This window comes from Mauremys mutica, chromosome 16, assembly GCF_020497125.1.
Source record: "Mauremys mutica isolate MM-2020 ecotype Southern chromosome 16, ASM2049712v1, whole genome shotgun sequence".
NCBI lineage: Eukaryota > Metazoa > Chordata > Testudines > Geoemydidae > Mauremys > Mauremys mutica.
The window spans coordinates 23480209-23501715 of NC_059087.1; the positions used below are offsets into that span (position 1 = coordinate 23480209).

The window sequence follows — 21507 nt, forward strand, 5'->3', positions numbered from 1 at the left end:
CAGCTCACAGCATGCTATGGCTGAAGGCTGCACTGATACAGACAAATAAAATTTGAATCATCATATAAAACTGCAAAGTAGTTCTGATGATTTTCCAGGAAGATGCCTCAGTCCTCTCTGCCCATCTGGCAACATTGCGTGAGTGAAATGACACCTCACCGACCCACCTGCTGGTACATGAAGCCAACGCAGTCCTTTATCCATAAGGTATTTTAGAATAGATTACCTCTGTCTTTAAAGCAGACAGGAAAGATGAAAAGGGCATTCCACTTTGTGAAGCCCTTTGCACAAGCCAAATAAAATGCGAGGATTTGCTTCATGTCCAGTGATTGCAGTGTTCATTGCAAAGAAGAAACCTGGTAATGGGAAAAGCATTATGTGCTGATCGATACAATAATCCCATGCACTTTGGTAGTGCCTTCTGTCCGATGATGCCAAAACACTTTACAAACATTAATTAAATAAACCTCTTAATACTCGCCTGTGATTGTGCTCTATTGCCCCCATTTTGCAGATAGAGAGAAGGAAGAATGGAGAGGTTAAGTGACCTGCTCAAAGTCATACAACCTACTCCAGCCAGAAGTATCTTTATCTTAAAGAACTTCTTGGCAACTGTTGAAGCAAATACATTTGTTACTGTGCAGTCAAGTAAAGGCAACTTACAGTGGGAAACAGGCTCTTCATCCTCTCTGGTTTGTTTGCTCTGTACTGACTCACTGTCTTCACATTCCTTGGTGACATCAATGGGAGCTGTATTCACATTGGTATTGTCTTCAGAGCTGGGGACTAGGGAACTTATGCTGCCCAGAGGAGTTCGACTATGGGGAGATGACAGACCACTAAGCCGAGAGACGCTTATGACAGATGTTTTCTTGTTTGTCTTCCTGCTAAGCTGACTACGTGGTGCTTTCTGGCAGGATTTCTTACCCAGAAGGAAAATAAAGGAGGGGAATTGTTATAACAATATTTGACAGGGATGGTGCACTGTATTTCCATATCTAATGCTAATACTGGATTCCTCTAGGCTTTTTTGCGCCATGCAGATTTTCTGCAGCAAATTCAACAGGTTGGCTAAACTGCTAAATTGGGGTCTCTTTCATTTTGGATTCTTCCCTGCATCTTTCTCTGGCTCTGGCATTAGTGCCAAGTTGACCAGTATACTTTGCAAACAAGTAGCACTGCAGATTCACAGAGGTTTGCTAATAAAAAAATCCTCAACTTTTTCAACTCCAGGGAGAAAAAGGTCAAAGCTGTAGTGATAAATGTTCAAGCCTCCACCTCTCCCACACCCTGGAAATCAATTTCCTGTGTCAGAAATACGAAACCTCAGCAGACTGAAATCTGCACACTTGATAATCAAAACAGAATGTATCACATTGCAAATACCCTGGAGGAATCCATATCTCAATACAAGATTTCATATCAAATATGAAAACCTACATTTAAATAACGGTAATGTAAATGACAACAGAGAAACTTCTGTCTAATTTAGGCTGCAAGAAAAAAAAGCCACAGCAACATGAGAGCAGAGAGGAATGTCAACATCAGCATTCACTTTGGATTCCTTGATTCTTGTTGATTTGGGCCCTAATCTAATCCCACATGGGAATCTGGAAAACATCCTATTTAGAAAAAGTTCTGTGAATATTGTAAGATTTGCTGATTTCCCTCTCTCCTCTCTTTTTTATTATTACAAAAGATATTTGCCAGGGGATGTTGTGAAACCCAAAAATATAACAGGATTCAAAAAAGCACTAGATCAGTTCATGGAGGACCCCACGCTTTGAGTGTCCCTACTCTATGATTGCCAGAAGCTGGGAGTGGACGAAGAGGATGGATCACTCGATGATTGCCTGTTCTGTTCACTCACTGTGAAGCACCTGGCACTGGCCACTGCTGGAAGACAGGATACTGGGCTAGAAGGACCATTGGTCTGGCCCAGTGTGGTTGTTTTTATGATGAAACATGATCTTTGTCTTTTTAGAAGTTCAGCGACTCTTGCTACTGATTCCTCAAGCAAAACCATAAACATATTATGTCTCCTGGTCTAACCCCTGGGCACTATACTTCCTTTGTTTTCATGAAGATACCTGTGGTAGTAATAGTAAATAAATAAGAAAGATGGAGAGAGAGCACCTGTCACTTCTTCAGAAACATGGACTATCTCGGCAGAAGAGCATCAAAGTTCTTCACAACATTTTCTGTAGTACACCCGATGTTGCCTTCAATAATGTCACTTCTCCTCAGTTAGAGATTTAAATTTTCAATATCTTAAAAAGCCTTTCGTCTGAATGGCCTTATTTTCTCCTCCCCTTTCCTTTTCTCTAGATGCCATATGTGGACTTTGTTTTCTGATTTAAATTTTTACCTTTTAATTAAGTTAAAAAAAACCAAACGGACTGTTGGAGTTTGTCAGGATGGGGCCCTTAAAAAGCTAGCAAGCAAACTGCAACTGGATCCTGCTAAATTGCATAATTCTTACTCACATGGTTTACAGTAGCCTACTTGTATGAGTAAGATCTACTCATTTGAATATGGGTAAGTAGGATTGCATCCCCAATTAATTAACAAAGGGGCAAGATGCCAATATTTTCAGGGACTCTCATATTTTTTCGTAGTACATTTCCCTCCAGTAACATCACTAGTTACTATTCAGCCAAAGCCACAGCTACACTCCTGTATCTGGCTAACTATTGCTCTTTCTGTAATCCGTCGTCAAACATTTTTTATCAAAATCCAGAGAGCCACGTGCCATGCAGTCACAAGTTTCAAAGCAGAAAGATCAAATCAGGGAGTTACATGAGGGAACAAAACAGAGAAAATAAATATTTTGAAAGTTGGACTAGTTCGTAAAGTAGAAATAAGCAATGAAGTTACCTTTGTATCCATGATAAAGTGCTCCCATCTATACCGTGCTGCCTTGTCCTTATTGATTTTTTTAAATGTACTTTTACTGCCACCAGGGTCTCTAAGTGAAAAACAATATAATGAGTTTTCCATTTCCAGAATTTTGCTTTTATTACAAGTTCTTTTTAGAAATGCAATAAATAGAGAATAAATGACGGCCAATCTCTGCTATGACATTTATCTTCACTTGTAAGGAGGAGAGGGATAACTCACTAGTGTTACAGCGGCGAGTGAATTATAGTCACAGGTGAAGAGAAATGTTCAGAAAGCTTAGCTATTATGTATTACAAACATACCACACATGCATTAGGCCAAATTCTGCTCTCAGTTATTTCTGTGCATTCCCATTTCCAGAGAGCGTAAGGCACTGAAGAATTTGGTCTGGGTGGTGTAGCTGCACCGATGTAACTGACTGCAGATTTGGCCTAACACAAATGGAGCTGGGAGTGCTGATTATAGACCATGTTTTCAGTTGCTTATAACTTCTACCCATTTGGGCTGAGATTTGCCATGCCAAGTGCCTGCCTCAGACTGAATTTTGTTTTTAAAGTTTCATTTAAAATACTTCAGCCATTTCCAAGAACAAGATTAGGGAAACTGCATTCTGTTTTGACCATGTTAAAAAATTCTTCCAGCTGTTTTATTTAAAAGGTCTACTACCTCCATTCTTTGGAGCAAGGTATTGAAATTTGGCAGGGGGAGGTGCCCTGGCACCAGAGATGTGCCTTTTGCTGTCTGCCTGACAATTCTCCCAAATTTGGTCAAGTTGCAAGACTTTGAAAAAGATCACAGTTCACATGTGGTTAGTAGAGACTCATTAGTGTGGCAGCTAAATACACTGAAGAATCTGTCTGCACTGAGCACGGGTTAGATTGGGGCTGTAATGGCTAAGCAGGACTTTTCCTGTAACTGCTCTGCTAGGGGCTGCTGTGGTGTGGGGCACCAGAACTGAGAGCACAGGGCCTGTCTCTTCTGTGCTCTCAATGCTCCCTGTACTGGCACCCAGGCTGTATGGAAGAGATAGAGGAAGTCGTCTGACTTGAATGCAGAGGGGAGAGGGAAGAGGCAGAGGACGGGGATAGAGGGGTAGGGTAGGAGCAGTTGAGGAGTGTACAGGAGAAGAAGGAGACAGAGGGGCTTGGGGTGGGGTTCAGAGACTGGGGTCAGAAGGGTGCAAAAAATCAGTAGAGCACATTCCCCTACTAAGCCTGGAATTGAACCCAGAAGTCCTGAGTCTAAATTTCTCTGCTGTGAGCAAATATTTGTGAAACCCACTGGCACAGCGTGTGTCTCATCCCTCACTAGTGCTGGTCCACATATGTAGTGGGGGCAAACATTTCACACACAATACACACTGGACTAAGTTTTCATCTCCAGTCCACCTGGTGAATTCTCTCCAAGACTATTCTGCTCTCTCTGTTGTATATAGGCAAAGTTTCTATTTGTGTCAATTGGATTTCTGGACATATGGGGAGAGAAACCAGAACTGCCTTGAAGAGCTCTACCCCGAGGATCAGAGAAAAGAATGTCATTCATTGCTTTATGGTTCCATCTGATGTCTGGATTTACAATTAAGAAAACGTCCTGAATACTTTAAATATATTTTATTTCAATATTACTATGTCTATTGGCTGAAAATGTTGAAAAATTAAAAACAGTATTTACTACTAATTACACAAGTGAAACAGCAATAGTACAAAATGTTCTGAAGTAACTTATCTTTTAAAACAGCCCAGAGCCATACCTAAGTGATGAAATAAAAATAGCTAGCAAATATCACTTGATACAGGCTCTGTACTGCAATCGCTCTGGAGAGAAAATTCCAGTTGATTTCACTGGGCAAGCCATGCAAGGCAGGCTGCAGAATCAGGACCTTAGTAAATACATTTAACTTGGATAATTTTTTAAAACCAAATTTGGCTTCAAAAGCTCAAGATCCTTTCTGCTAGTGCTACAGCATATACTAACAGAGGGCCATGCTATGCTGCTGATTTGTCCGCAGAACTTACTGATTCCAAAGAGAAGTTCTGTGCACAATCTGATAACACAATATGGTCCAGAATTAGTAATCACACGTAACTTGAATAATTTTTACTTAAAAGCAAAGGGAGAGGAAAACCAACAATGTTTGCAATCGAAAAACCCCCCCTCATCCCATCAAAGAATATTATGCAGCATGCTTGTACTTTGGATTCCAGCAGGTTAACACAGGTTTTAAGGAACAGTTGGGTTCGAGAGTCAAAGCCTCCAAGAGCCAGTGTAGAGCACAAAGCTGTCGAAAGAGGGGTTCACTGTGAAAATGAAGAACAAAACAAACAAGTGCTGTACTGAAAAGATGACAGAAGGAACAGTTAGATCATTACATTCAGGGGATACCCTGGCAAACAGTCAGGAACTAAATGACTGACAACAACAATCTTGGGGATAAACACAGAATAGGTTAACAGCATATCTTGGATCATGCCTCCTGTAAACAACTTCATGTCAGTTAGCCAGCACACCCTGGGTGATTTTTCCACATCTGTTGGTGGGAAAGGGTAAATGACACAGTTGTGTTTTGTGAAGGCAGTATCTTACACAGATCCACATTCCTAGGTTTTTGTGCCTTTCTATGTACCCACTCAGGAATCCTTACTCAGGCTTCCCAGACACCATTTGCACTTGCTTGAGTGAGAGCAATGCATAATCCTGGAGTACATGTAAATATTGTGACTGACACAACCCCAAACTATGCGGTGTACTCGTAGCTGTGTCAGTCCCAGGATATTAGAGAGACAAGGTGGGTGGAGTAATATATTTTACTACACCACCTTGCATTTAGCTGTGATGTTGAGAGCACCCAGGGCCGGCTCCAGACCCCAGCGCGCCAAGCGCGCGCTTGGGGCGGCGTCCCACGGGAGGGCGGCAAGCGGCTCCGGTGGACCTCCCGCAGGCACGGGACCAGCGGACCCTTCGCAGGCACATCTGCAGGAGGTCCACCGGAGCCGTGGGACCGGCGACCGCCAGAGCGCCCCCCGTGGAGTGCCGCCGTGCTTGGGGCGGCGCAATTCCTAGAGCTGCCCCTGAGACCACCTTTCCCAGACCTGAAGAGGAGCGTTGTGTAAGATCAAAAGCTGGTCTCACCATCAGACGTTGGTCCAATAAAAGATCTTCCCTCACCCACCTTGTCTCTCTAACGACATCCAACTGTCAGTTCCTTATGACTGAGCCACAAAAGGAGAAACTCAGCTAACGGAGTGGAGGAAGGTAAGTGTGAGTGTGGATCTATGATGGCCATTATTATTAGTGGTGGTCAAATCTCAAAGGGTTTGAAGGTTTTCTGGGCATATACACGCATAAGTTCAGGATACTACCCAAACTTTATTGAAACCTTCAGTCTTATGTGCCTACTCCATGCTCTCCCCGCTATAACAATTTCCTCCATATACCCGTGAAGAGGGATGCAACAGGCTTGGAAGTTGTCTTTGCTGGGCAAAGCACTGGTATATTCTAGAGCTTTCCTGTTACTTATATTCCCAGGGCTTCTGATGGAGATGGGGAGGGATTTCGCACCATCCAAATATGTGTGGGAAAGCTTAATGGCTGGGAGAGGTTAGGAGATTGAAGCAGGCAGCTGCAGAAATCAATTCAAACAGGTCCTGCTGCACTGGGGGGAGGAGGCAAAATGGAGCCCAGTTGGGGCCACTATTCTCTGCCAGCTACTTCCAGACCCAAAACTGTGCATGGGAGGCACTAAGCTCATGGCAGCAGGAGCCATGTTGTGTCTACCATGTTCTAAGTCATGTGACCTTTGGGAAGAAACTGCAGGGAGGAGCCAGCCTGAGACTGACGTGGGCACAGCAGCTACAGAAAGCAGTTCAAGGAGACATGGATGGACTTTGATGATGCCATCAGCAAGCTTTTCTGCAGTTTACATGCTGAACTTCTCTCCCCTGTGCTAATTGGCTGTTTATTCCAATCCCTCCTGCCCTCTCTGTCCGTCTTTCCATCTAGCTAATATTCTCCTAACTAAGTCCAGTGAAGAGTGTTAAATAATGAAACGAAGTGTCACCGAACTAACATGATGTTAGCCGCCATCACGTTCACTCTGCTTGTATGTTACGTCTTGAGATGGTTGGAAGATTTTTGACAACAGACTTTTTAATTGAAAAAATGCGGTTTCATCAAAGGTGAAACACTTCACAGAAATGCATCAGTGTTGACAAAGTTTTGGATGGGAAGATTTCCGAAGTCCAGGGTGGACTTTCACATCACTTTCAGTAAGGGAGATCCTAATTGAAAACCTGACTGTTGACACAATTTCATTTCATGAAGACATCTGATATGGTTTGATTGTGTTCCAGTGTGGAACAAAAACAAATGTAAAACCTTGAAAGTTGTTGCAGACCTGTATTGTTCTCCAGCCACCTCTAGTTCTATCCCTTTCCCCAGTGCTCTGTCTTGTCTATTCAGTAAGTAAGCTCTTTGGGGCAGGGACTGCTTTTTATATGATGGTTGTACAGCACCTAGCATAATGGGCCCTGTTCTTGGTGGGCCACTAGGCATGATCAACATAAATGTGATTAATAATAAGTGAGTTGGTGGTATGGGAAAAGGTTTGGCAGCAGAAAGTGTCAGGGATTGGATGTTGTTCTGATGGGAGCTGTATGGTGGTCAGCAATTAACCTGGAGGTATTTAACAGGTATTACAAAAATCTGATTGCTAGCTAGTGGAAAAAAAATCTCCTATGTATGCACAATTCCCATCGAAGTCAATGGGACGTGAGTGTGTGTATCTGAAGGCAAACGTTGGTCCTTATGTGTGGGTACAAAAGAACTGTGGCATATCACATTTCTCAATGTCTCCTTTGCATTCTAGAATGCTCTGAACTTCTGTAGAAGATATATGATGTGCACCCCTGATTCCTGAATGCACCATGGTTTCTGGGTATGAAACCTTTGTATGAGGCTGATCCTGCAAAGTGCTTAGTGTTTTCAGTTTCGATTGATTTTAATGGGAGTTGTGGGCATTCAACACCCAACAGCACGTAAGTGTGCTTCCGCAGACATTCTGAATTCAAAGAAGCATATCCATACACACTTAGTACATACACATGCTCTCTCTTACATGAAACAATTTTTAGGTAGGCAATCTAAACTTTTGAATTTGACCGTATTTTTAAAAAATTAACCTAAGCTTGAAATCTTCACCACACAGAGTAGGGAGTTTGTAGGATCAGGGCCTGTGAGACAAATACTACTTTTGATGTGTATGCAGGACTTTCATTAAAAGTCAATGGTGTCACATGCATTCATCTGAGGATAGAATTTGACCCTGTTGTAGGTAAAAATGTTGTCTATTTGATGAGCCACATATTTCCAAAATTCTAGGGTTCACGGGCCATCAGGCAGACAGTGGCCTGAGGCATTAGCACTTTGGGTCTCATTTTACTTTGCATCTCTCTTATATACTGGCAAGATGGGTGCATCTTAGATTTAGCTTAGAACATACGCATGTGATGCAGGTGGCTGTGGAACCAAAAGACTGTTGTAGACAGGGATGAAAGGCTGTATGACAGTCTTCTTTTTCTTCTTTGCCTTCTTCCTCAGCAGGGGACCTTCTGTTAAAAAGAAACTAAGGGAGGGGACAAGGATAAACATTAGAAGTGGAGGATACAATGTATAGGGAACAATTGTGACTGCCCAGCCTTATTTATATTACCCATGCCCATCCTTCCTCTTCCCTTCTTTTTAAAGTAGCATTGTCTGTTCTGATCTGCCAGAACTTCGATTGCTACTGCTGAACTCTGAATTAGGCATTTATAATAAATTAAAATTCTTTTGGCCATCTACGATTATAAGAATTTTCATGACCATATTGTTGAGAAAAGAACAGTGAAACTGATTCTACCTTCCATGATGCTAGTTTTAGGCAGGTGTAGCTCCACTGACTTCAGTGGAATTACACAGATATAAAAGCAGTGTAATGGAGTAGAGAATCAGACCCCTTTCTAGGATGTTGGCTTCTGAAAAGGTTCTCTCAATAATACTATGGGCTGAAGTTTCAAAAGTTGCCTATAAATTCTGCACATAATTTTTCACGAAAAATTTACTGTATGTACAAAAACACTAGAGATCAAACTGGCACTCGTTTGAAAATTTGGCTCTTGTATAGTCTGATGGAAGTGGAGAGGAAAGGAGAAGGAATCCTAGGTGACAAATGTCAATCACATAGCTTAGTATGTCACTGGAAGGCCTCCTGCACAAAGTAATAAGCACAGTCTGAGAAGCTGAGTGAAACCTTTGGTTTATGCACTGTCACTTGTTAGGAAGTTGGAGTTGCTATAAGAAATTTTATTTTCACAATCTACTCTGTAGGGCTTCTGTATCAGGGCATGACGCTGCTGGCTGGTTCTGAAATGCAAGCTGGTGGATTTGACTATATATGCATACCTGGTGTCATTTCTAGCACAAAAATGGGGTTTCCAAAGATAGCGAGGCAATGGACTTGGCTGAAATAGGAGGTAGTTCCCCCTGGATGGGAATTTCTTGGGTAGATTATCATTATCCTGGGACAAGATGACACTACCTGACAGAACAAGGAATAATGGTCTCAAGTTGCAGTGGGAGAGGTCTAGGTTGGATATTAGGAAAAACTTTTTCACTAGGAGGGTGGTGAAGCACTGGAATGGGTTACCTAGGGTGGTGGTGGAATCTCCTTCCTTAGAGGTTTTTAAGGTCAGCCTTGACAAAGCCCTGGCTGGGATGATTTAGTTGGGGATTGGTCCTGCTTTGAGCAAGGGGTTGGACTACATGACCTCCTGAGGTCCCTTCCAACCCTGATATTCTATGATTCTATTCTATTCTACTCTACCTCTTGTATAATGTTCCAAGGATACACCATGAAAAATAAAACAAAAAACCTCTGTATCCCACATGGATTGTCAAAGCTTGTCTGCCTTGTTAGACTTGGGGCAGGTGAAGCAAGCTTTTAAAACTGACAGTTAATAAGACTGTGTGAAGAAGCGTGTATGCAGCAGAGGAAGAGTTATGAAGACATGAATAAATGAGGCAGGTTTTCCGGCATTCATCACTGCATTAAATAACAGAGTGATAGTGGAACAGGACAAAAAGCGAAGAGCAGGAGGAGGGGAAAATATCAAGTGCATAAGGCTGTGATATCAGTTTGCTTTTTCATGGGTGCTACTTAGCAGAACACTCCAAGGACATGGCTATGCAAAAGATTATAGTGGGTCCACAATGAACAGACAACAGTGTATACTGCAATCAGAAATATGATACTGCCCACATTGGAATAGCTGGCAGGTAAGGTCAGAGTCAGAATCCTTAAAAGTATATGCAGAATTTTGAGAACAGGGTCCTCTTAGATGACTGAATACACTTCTGGAAAAAGGTTCTCTTTATAAATATGGAACAGAACTTTCGAGTGAGCCCCCTGCTGCTAATTATAAGATGTGTGTAGTTGGAATCAAAAGAAAAAATATGTGCTCCTGGCATTCCACAATTTTTCTAAAGCAAAGCAACTGCGATAGCAGATACAACATTAGCATGGCAACAGTCATCTCAACATTGAGTTAAGTGACTCACATACTGCCTAGGCACCCACTGTTACACAGAATGAACGATCAGATATCTCAGTGTTCTTTAGCTAATTCAGAAATGAAGAAATTCAGCTCTGCCTAATATGTTTGATACTAGAGAAGGGATCAAGGCTGCAGTAATGGGATTTACCTCGGGCTGTCACAACTGAAGTGTCTTGCAGTCAAATGTATAGGTACAGTCTGTCTGACATCACACCTTTGGAAGCAGACTCTTTTTCACCCAAAGCAGTCAAAGTTACATTCTACATTAGACATTTATGCTGATCCAAAGTGAACATGGCTATGCAACCCACAGTTCCATTGTACAAAACAGCACATTTTCATGCTTCCCCAAATCAGATTTACTTTCTTCTTTTCTATGAGCCCTAAAGAAAGTCCAATTGCCAGAAGAGAAACTGTTACAACCCTCCACATTTCAGAGTTATTTATAAGTCCTGCACTCCAAACTAATAAGAGGAAGGGTGCTTCTCCTCTCTCCACTGATTTCTGGGATGGTGTGGGCAGCAGGTTTCTAATTATTCATGCATTAAAATAGTCATTAACACAATTATATGCTGCAGTGTATGTAACAACAATAACGAAGTCCCATCACTACAACAACATTTGCTGGAGACCTACTGTAAGTGACAAAATATAGAAGATTAAATGTTTATAATTTTTTTCCTGCACCAAGCCACTTGCTCTTTCTAAACAAAAACCAACAAAAACTAGCTATAACCATCACTATTTCACTTTTTTAAACTGAATCTGTTGATGGAAAACCAGGACAATACACACGACTGGAAAGAAGGCTAGGCTGCATCAAGTCATCTAGAACATACTTACAAATAGTTTATCAGAACTAAGCTTTTATGTCAAGTACATATTTTAGGGTTCCAAAAATCTGCATGATTTCTCAAAACATACAATAATGTAAATATATTTATATAAGATTTCAACTAAACTACCCCCAAGTGGGTAACTTAAGCATTACACTGGAGAAATATAAGAAACATTCCTGCATTGACAGGGAAATAAATTAGGTGCTCTAATACGTCCTTGCTGATGTGACTTTATGACAGAACTTCTTGGGAGCTGAGAATTCCAACAATTAAATATCTGCTATTTCCTATTTACTAACATAGCTCTTTCTGGTCATTCCTAAACTGTTAATTTGTTTTATATGCAGATCCCTCTATGTACAGGTACTGTAGGAATCAGGTTACTTTTAATCTTATTTACAACTTTCCAGATCTCTGTTACTACAGGACACTCAGATAAATACAGCTACAAAGTGATGAGTCTGTCACCATTGACACTTGAAAAGAACATCTTTATTAGCCTCTACTGGCAAAGGAGCACAGATCTGTGTAAAATAAACTACTGTAGTGGATTGTATTTATTATAGTCAGAAGCCTCACAAAATTAAATGTAAACACATCAGTCCATTGGCAACAGTCAAAGAGATGCTGAAAGAATGGTTTTGGCTGCTTATCCATAACCCATTTAAGCCAATATTCACACGCCCAGTCCCATGGTGAGAAGAGGGACTATACAAAAGGCACCTTCTTAACTCAGTGGCCCTGATTCTACACTTCTTATATTGTATTTATACTGGTGCATCTCCACTGGCTTCAGTGGAGCTACTCTCGCATAAAACTGATGTAATGAAGTGGAGAATTAGGCCTAAAATATCTGCTCCTGTTTGTTTTCGAGTCTTACTTGAGGGAAAAAGATTCATTTACTCCTCTTTGCACTATAAAATCAACATAACTATGCAAGAGTGCTGGATACTGCTCTTCTTCGCATACCAGTCATAAAACTGTCCAATAAATTCTGATTGCAGAACATTCATTTCTGATTAGGTCAGAGGCAGACAGAACACAACGTAGATTTTCCTACCACAGGCAGAGTTCATAGTGCCCATTGTTAGCAAAATCATCTTTTGCTTTGTTAATGAAAAGAATCATGGAGGTAAGTAATTAAGAAAGAATAAGTTTGGAACTTCATGATGGCTTTTTATAGCCTTTTTTTGCTGTTATAACTTAAAAGCTTCTGTTTTAAGGTTTGCTTGAACAATAGTGTGTTTCTCCAATGTGCAAGATAATCAAGTAATGAAAATATGCTGTACATTCAATAGCTTCCGCTGAGATTTTCATTATCTTCAGTAGAAGTTATAGTAAAATGCTGAATTTTAAGTCATATATAAAAATCCTTATGAAAAAGGCTGACGCAAGATTTTATCTGTTGAAAAGAACCTAAGTGATCCCCTCCAAAGCAGTCTTCAAACTGCTTTAGCACCCTTCTTACCTCCCCTGAGTTCCCAGTTTTTAAATTCAGCACTGCTACAGCCTGGAGTGAAATAACAGATAACGATCCCTATTTTCCCCACATAGACTGAAAACAACTTTTTAACTGCCTGCCACAGCAAACAAGCAAACACGAATAACATGACAAGGATGAAACTAACACCTGCTAGCAGGGATCCTGCGTCTGCATAAATTACATTGGACAGTTTGCATATATAAACGAAGGCCTGCCAAGAGAGTGCATTTCTTTCACTAGTTTCACTGTGCATTCTTATCCCATCCCACACATATTGGAAGAGGGCAGCTCAGTAACCAAGTTTCCAATTAGGAGAATCAGGGACCTCAACCCTAATTCTGCATTTGGTTCACCCAAGTCTAAAGATTTTGCTTTTTTAGAGAATAAATATCCAATAATGCAGGTAAGATCTTTTTAAAATCAGTTGGAGGGAATGATAAGTAAAATGCTGAGCAAGTAAGTTGTCACTGATACCAACCTTACGCCCTTGGCCAGATCTACACGAGGGGTGTGATTTTTGTGTGTGCAACACTTCAACAAGGGCAAAAGCCCTAGTCTAGATGCAGTTGATAGCAGCAAAAAGGACTTATTGCCAGTATTGCTTTTACTGGTTCAGAGAGCAAAATAAGTGATACTGGCAAAAACATTTTAAAAATACGTTAACAAATCTGGCCCTAAATGACTTGCCGAAGGTCACATTGGGAGTCTGCAGTGAAGCACTCAGGTCTCCAAAGTCCTACACCCACACTGAGATTTGCTGCTGCTTCCAGCTAGCAGCTCCCAAACATTCACCCTTCCTGTGTGACCTGTCTCCACTGCAGTCTCAAGCATCTTTTGAGATTTTGTAATTCTTAGTCCCAAAGTGGAGCAGGAATATAAACACAATATTTGACAACATAAAACTTCAGAGTAGACTGTGTAGTTAGAGAATATTGAAGTCCAGACCAAACAGAACCTACATAGAGATACTGAGGGTAGGTGGAAAAGAGGGCATGGCAGAAATGTAAAAATCCAATTGTTTGGATGCAGGCTTAAAATTCAACACTTCATCTGTTCAACTCCTGCATAGCTAGAAGTAAGTATTAGGAACAAATAGAGTATTACTGAATAAACAAAACGGATTCTGAGAGGAAGAATAGTCCAGTGGTTAGCAAATCTCAGTGGAGGAAGCATAATTATTACTAATGACAATCCCAGCTAACAGCCACAATGTAATGGGAAGTTTGGGATTGCATGAAACTAAACAGAGTGGGGAATGGGAGGAGGAGAGAAAGACAGGACCAAATGAACACAAATAGGCCACTGTGTTTTGTGTGCCATCCCAACGTGTTCTTAGTGCTTTAGGGCCAGAGTGTTAAAGATATTTAGTCCCCAAAGATGCGGCTAGGAGCCTAGTGGGATTTTCAAAAGTGCCTGGGTACCTCATTCCAATGGCTTTCAATGTAGGTACTACTGAAAGTTCCACTAAGCACCTACCTGCATCTTTAGAGGCCTAAATACATGTACAAATCTGGTCTTTAGTCCCCATGTTCCTCTTTTGTGGCATGGCGGGAACAACTCTTAGGTGGGACAATTTAGAAAGCTAAGCACTGTGGACCTGTGCGCCAACATCTTCTCCTCACACAGCCAGCTCTCCTCAGCTAGCTCTGAAGTTTTCCCTCCACCCACCAGTCCCTCTCCCCTCAAAGCCACCTCCTCTCTTTGTACTGTTTCTCAAGCATTTTTGCTCATCGTTCACGAATCAAGTTTCCACTCTATTAACTGAATTTTAAAGCATGTCAAGTTTCTGTTTCATACGAGAGGGACTATTCTGCCTCAGGCATCTATGTTAAGGCTCCCTGTTCCATATTTTGGTGTTGGAGTCAGCATTTAGGTGGCTGATTATCCACTTTAGGCACATCCGGGCCAATCCGAGGGTTCAAATGCAGAATTTGTTGCCCTGATGTAAGTGTCTAAGTTGAAAATTTGGGGTCTGTATATAGAGTCGAAAACGGCCTTATATGAGGAGGGATTAATCTTGCAACAGTCAATCAAATGTCCAGATATTGATGGCAGAGACAATGAGTTTAATTCTGAAACTGCCTCTTTCAAAATCTTTGATTCTCAAGTCAACAAAATACCAAAACCCACTTACTCGGTTAGCTCTTCATCAGAGTCTTCCTCATCTGATGAGTCTCTAGGTGGCTGCCATTCAGTTCGCCATTTTTCCTTTTGTTTTTGCCGTGCTGATTTCAGTGCATTCTTCCTCTCCAATGTTTCTTTCTGAAGAGTGTGGAAATACCCCCGACCCTGCTTCACTGAACTGATCAAATGCCTGCCAATAAATGACGGGATACCGGAATTTAAAAGAAAATCAAAATCCATAAACTTTATAGATGCAGTCAGGTAAGCCCAGTGATGTTTTAAGGTCTTCTCTCTGAGGGGCATTTCTCTTCCTTTAATCATTGTTAAGAGTTACATGTTGGCATTGCAGAGAGTCTAGACATTGTGTATTTGACTGGTCAAAAGGGAAGGTTTGAAAAATGACCTCAAATTAGAAATAAATACACCAGAGAGATGCATAGATACTCTCATATCTCTGTAGAAGCAAATTTTGTGAGAACTGTTAAAAAAAATTAACCAAACTCTGAGATGGCCCAAAATATCAGTTGAAATTAATGATTTTTTTTAATGCAGTGAAAGTTCAAATATGGCCTTTTCCAGATCACTAACATCTTGCATCTCAGTGGTAATCTGAGGGAACCAGGCAACATTTTCTCAGCAGTTCACTAATGAAAGCATCTCCAAATGTATGTGATTCAGGTGGGGAAGGAGGCCAAAGAGGAAAATCAAGCTGGTTTTACTGTATGTCAGCAGTACAAGAAGATGTGAAATCTAGGAAGTAGAGCTGTCAAGCAATAAAAAAAAATTAATCACAATTAATCGTACTGTTAAACCATAATAGGATACAATTTATTTAAATATTTTTGGATGTTTTCTACATTTTCAAATATATTGATTTCAATTATAACAGCATACAAAGTTTACAGTGCTTATTTTATATTTATATTTGATTACAAATATTTACACTGTAAAAACCAAAAGAAATAGCATTTTTCAATTCACCTAATACAAGTACTGTAGTGCAATCTCTTTATCATGAACATTGAACTTACAAAATGTAGAATTGTGTACAAACCCCCCCCCCGCATTCAAAAATAAAACAATATAAAACTTTAGAGCCTACAAGTCCACTCAGTCCTATTTCTTGTTCAGCCAATTGCTCAGACAAACAAGTTTGTTTACATTTGCAGGAGATAATGCAGCCCACTTCTTGTTCACAATGTCACCTGAAAGTGAGAACAGGTGTTTGCATGGCACTATTGTAGCTGGCATTGCAAGATAGTTACGTGCCAATTGCGCTAAAGATTCATATGTCCCTTCATGCATCAACCACCATTCCAGAGGACATGCGTCCATGCTGATGATGGGTTCTGCTTGATAACAATTCAAAGCAGTGCAGACCGACACATGTTCATTTTCATCATGTGAGTCACATGCCACCAGCAGAAGGTTGATTTTCTTTTTTGGTGGCTCGGGTTCTGTAGTTTTTGCATTGGACTGTTGCTCTTAAGACTTCTGAAAACAAGTGCCATACCTCATCCTGCTCAGATTTTGGACGGCACTTCAGATTCTTAAACCTTGGGTTGAGTGCTGTAGCTATCTTTAGAAATCTCACATTGGTACCTTCTTTGCGTTTTGTCACATCTGCAGCGAAAGTGTTCTTAAAATGAACAACATGTGCTGGGTTATCATCTAAGACAGCTATAACATGAAATATATGGCAGAATGCACATAAAATAGAGCCGGAGACATACAATTCTCCCCCAAGGAGTTCAGTCACGAATTTAATTAACACATTATTTTTTTAACGAGCATCATCAGCATGGAAACATGTCCTCTGGAATGGTGGCTGAAGCATGAAGGGCATATGAATATTTAGCATATCTGGCACGTAAATACCTTGCAACGCCGGCTACAAAAGTCCCATGAGAATGCCTGTTCTCACTTTCTGGTGACATTTTAAATAAGTAGTGGGCAGCATTATCTTCTGTAAATGTAAACAAACTTGTTTGTTTTAGCAATTGGCTGAATGAGAAGTAGGACTGAGTGGACTTGTAGGCTCTAAAGTTTTGCATTGTTTTGTTTTTGAATGTAGTTATGTAACAAAAAAAATCTACATTTGTAAGCTGCACTTTCACGATAGAGCTTGCACTACAGTACTTGTATGAGGTGAATTGAAAAAGTGTTTCGTTTATCATTTACAGTGCAAATATTTGTAATAAAAATATAAAGTGAACAGTGTACACTTTGTATTCTGTGTTGTAACTGAAATCAATATATTTGAAAATGTAGAAAAACATCCACAAATATGTAATAAATTTCAATTCGTATTCTATTGTTTAACAGTGCGATTAAAAATGCGATTAATTGAAATTAATTTTTTTTAATCGCAATTAATTTTTGCGTTAATTACATGAGTTAACTGTGATTAATTGACAGCCCTAGTAGGAAGTAAAGGAAGTTTCAGAGAACCTGCAGAAATTTTAGAAAGAAAGATTAATAATAATAATTAGCTTGACAGACCTATTGCAACATCTTCCCTAGAAACAGCTACTCAAAACTCATAGCTTAGCTTTAGAGACTCTGTACCTAATTTTATACTTTCAGGTGAGAAATGCAAGCTTATAAACCACAACCTGAAAATAGTAAATATCCTTTTGTTGTTGTTGTTGAGCCCTGAGCTAGCCAGGATACAATGTAGAATATACCCACACTGCAGGAGAGAGTAAAGGCCATGAATCAGATACCTCTTCAAACGTCAGCACCCAGAGGCTCTAGTAATATAAACAGAGAGTTGAAGAATTCTCTCTCATTCATTTGATAGGAACATAGGAATTGTCTTACTGGATCAGATACAGGGTCAATCTAGTCCTGTACATGGGCTCTGACAGTGGCCAGTCCAATGTGCTTCAGTGCAAGGAACCCTGTAGTACACAGTTATGGGATAACCTGCACATTGGGGAAGTCTCCTCCCCTAATAGAGATTGGTTTAAGCTCTGAAGCATGAGGTTTTATATCCTTTCCAATTTTTTTTTATTATTTGCTATTATTATTTTGTGTATTCTTGTTATCATAGAATCATAGAATATCAGGGTTGGAAGGGACCTCAGGAGGTCATCTAGTCCAACCCCCTTATCCATACACATGTCCAGGGGCGGCTCCAGGCACCAGCACGCCAAGCGCGTGCTTGGGGCGGCAAGCCACTGGGGGCGCTCTGCCGGTCGCTGTGAGGGCGGCAGGCAGGCTGCCTTCGGTGGCTTGCCTGCGGAGGGTCCACTGGTCCCGTGGCTTCAGCGGACCCTCCACAGGCGTGCTGCCAAAGGCAGCCTGCCTGCCATGCTTGGGGCGGCAAAATGCCTAGAGCCACTCCTGCATATGTCCAATATCTGAATCATGCTAAGTTTTGACCTCAATGATACCCTGTGGCAATGAGTTCCAAAACCTACTTATATGTTTCTTCAGCTCCCACCAACAGCATAATCCGTTTTCCCCAAGTACACAGGTGACTTGCACTAGAGAGGGCAGCTGGTTTGGAAGTCGTCGTCTTTGATGTCCCAGCTCACACTGAACTTTCTGAGCCTGATTTTCCACTGAGTGTGACTTTCTCTGAAGTTAATAGAATTACACTGGCATAAAGAGAGTGGGCAATCAGATGCTTTAGGTGCGTACAGTGGCAATCTGGTTTAAGAAAATTTTCTAATAAACTTTTAAATCTGTTCTTATCAGTTTAATATCTGATATGTCCTTTATTTGAGGACTGTCTATTAAATTGATTTTTGAAACAGGGGGCTGGAATAGGAGCTTGCTCTGTCCACCCCATGCATTGACCTGGTATTGCAGTGCCTCCAGGACCGGTGCCTCTCCTTCTGAGGAGAATTTTCTGGTTAGAAAAGCAGAAAGAATTTTACTGTAATGATGCCCCTTTAGAGCAGATTTGTTCAAGTTGTTGAAAACAGAGTGGAAGAACTAACAACTCTCAAAATAGGGACCTGTTCTAAAGCAGGAGCTTCCCCACAAAAGTGGATGTGTTGGTCAGCATACTTTGGATGCAGGTGAGATGCTACAGTTTGATGTTGATGATTGACAAAGCTATAGGTCAAGGACATAAGTGTCAACAGAAGGTTGCATATTCCACTTTAATTATACAGGGTAATCAAAATGTACCAAATATCAGCAAAATATTTTCTTCTGCACCATGAAGGAGAAGAAATATCACTAAGCAAAAAGAACAGAAAGATTCTTCAGTCCCACTAGGTCATTCCTTGTGTCTCACAGTCTGTACAACATTAGTTAAATGTTGAGCTCATCCTGGCTTTGTTCTCTCCTCAGGTTAAATAATCTCTTGGTTAACTATAGTTTATAGTAGCTTGTTGGCAACCATGCCACTTTCTACCTTAGCTTGATTGTCATAAGCTGACAGGTATTGCCCTGAAGCCACCTGTTAGCTGCTAAATTCCACTTGCTGCCACTGAGCTTCATTGTCAGCAACAGGAAAGCTGTCAGTGAAGTCTGTCAGTGACTTGGAGGCAACAGGCAAGGGCATTACAGTAAGGAGAAAAAAGAAGAAGCCATAATGCACTCCCTATAGGATGATAGCAGGGACAGAAAAGAGAAAGCGCACCATGGCAGTGAAACGGATATGGCATAGCGTAATAGGTTACTCTGCAGTCTTTGATTACAATGTGTAACTAGAAAGTGGCAGCTGATCCAAGTCAGACATGATGGTTCATACCCTGGCACAGAACGTATCCATCTAAATGAATGTGTTTCTGAGTTTTGGATTAAGCATTGTCAGGCTGTACCTAATCTTTTAACACAGATCTATGCTGAAGCTGGGCCTGGTTCATTTTACTGAGAAGGAACCAAACCGTTTTCTTATTAGAGATGCCTTAAAGTACCGAAAGGTTATATAGGTAGCAAACAGCAAGTGTTCAGTTCACTAGTTCTCAAGGTGAATAGCTCCCTCCCTCTCTCTCTGCCTGCCTGTGTTTATGACAAATTACTTGTGAAGGGTAACAATTTGCCATTTTTTTGAGCCCAGCAATTGCAAACGCCAGTCACTCCACCTCTCTTGTTCTGACACAGCTTAACCTCTCTGCTAGACCTTTCTGTACTGGCTCAGGAACAAAGTAAAAACCTTGCTTTCAGACAGCCATGGCCTTATTGAGAGATACTGTGTGCTTTATAAAGTTCACAAGCATTCTGGAATAAAGTCAGGCTGGCTAATTGTTCTTCAAGGTTTTCACATAAAAGATCTCTCGACACATTTAATTTCTTTTTTAAGAACATAGCAAACTCTTGCTTCATTCTCATGTAATTTTTCTATAGGTTTTTCCTGTCATTACTGCGGATTATCAAGATATGTGTGTGTAAAAAGATGTTTTTCCTTCCTTCATACTGCTTCTTCCACTTGTAGAAGCATTGTTGTGGCTGTTGATTATGATGCCATAAACACTAAAGAGTAAGATTGTAAAATGAATCAAAGCGAATGGGTGAAAAAACAAAGAAAATGATAAAACAGAAAATTTCTTTTCCACACAAACTGCTTCAATAATCAGCAATATTGGGGAAAGAAATATAGACGTGGTGTGCGTTTAAGTACAATTTTGTAAGATTTACCTGACTTAAAGGGCTTTTTAAATGTTGTATGATAAAATCAGTGATCTGCTTGGCAAGCCTACAGGAACACATGGCTACAACCAATGGTGAATAAACACTTGTTTGTATATGACTTTCAAAATGGCGTTCTCTACAAACAACTATTCCACTTAATTAATTTCATCCAATTTCCAAGTAGTAACAAAGAAATAAATCAGGTTAGTGAAAAAACACAGCAAAGGTATGTATACGCTATAACATGTGCCAGATTTAAACAACAAATTCACAATTCCAGAGAAGGTCAAGAAAGACCTTAGAAGTCTATGGACTTTTGGCATGGAGAAAAAATTAAATACAAGATTAAATTCCAATTTAATTAAATACATCCTAAATTCCAAGTTAAGATGTACAGGTAATTGAAATATATTTATATAATGCAGATTTACAATATATTTTAGCATTGGCACAGCAAATATTTCTGCATTTAAATGCTAGCATCAGAATGCCCTGTTTATCCAGTAACTTAATAAATTTAGCCTGGCTGCCAAATTGATAAGTAGGTGAGAATCATTCATTAAAATGCAAATGCAACTGAGATGAAATTTGGAATACATTTATTACAGTAATTGAGCTTTAGTCAACTGTAGTCACAACACAGATTTTCAGCTGTCTTTCAGACAAAAGGACGTGCATTATTTTTGGTAAGTTAATACCTTTGTCAGCATGAAAATTAAAAGAGTTTCTTGAGTGCTAATAATTTGCAATAGCATTCTTCACTTTTCTTGATAGGCATAAATTATTATAGATAAAGGTCAACCACATGCACAGAAGAATGACCTAGCAGCATACTGTGTATACAGCAAATTGATTGTGAACATATTTTCAGTGCTTAGTACTATTCTACGCTTATTAAATTACTCTTTAAATCCTTCATGGTCTCTGGGTCATCAGTTAATTATAATGCAGCACCATAAAAGTATTGCTGAGTCAAGCT

At 40.4% G+C, this 21507-nt stretch overlaps 1 protein-coding gene and 1 non-coding gene across 5 annotated transcripts in view; one reads left to right on the plus strand and one right to left on the minus strand.

The window, feature by feature from the left end:
* The window catches only part of CCDC60 (coiled-coil domain containing 60), a 143731-nt gene that overhangs the window by 18545 nt on the left and 103679 nt on the right, over nucleotides 1–21507 (minus strand). For all 4 annotated transcript variants that reach the window (XM_044989442.1, XM_044989440.1, XM_044989441.1 and 1 more), the window contains 5 exons: nucleotides 14947–15126; nucleotides 8399–8521; nucleotides 5094–5198; nucleotides 2878–2968; nucleotides 664–922 (listed from right to left, as the gene is read on the minus strand). In XM_044989442.1, coding sequence (XP_044845377.1) covers nucleotides 664–922; nucleotides 2878–2968; nucleotides 5094–5198; nucleotides 8399–8521; nucleotides 14947–15126 — 758 coding nt within the window. The remainder of the gene's footprint in view (nucleotides 1–663; nucleotides 923–2877; nucleotides 2969–5093; nucleotides 5199–8398; nucleotides 8522–14946; nucleotides 15127–21507) is intronic.
* LOC123351291 lies at nucleotides 18592–18780 on the plus strand. The gene has a single exon (XR_006573989.1). It is a non-coding gene; the product is annotated as a U2 spliceosomal RNA (small nuclear RNA).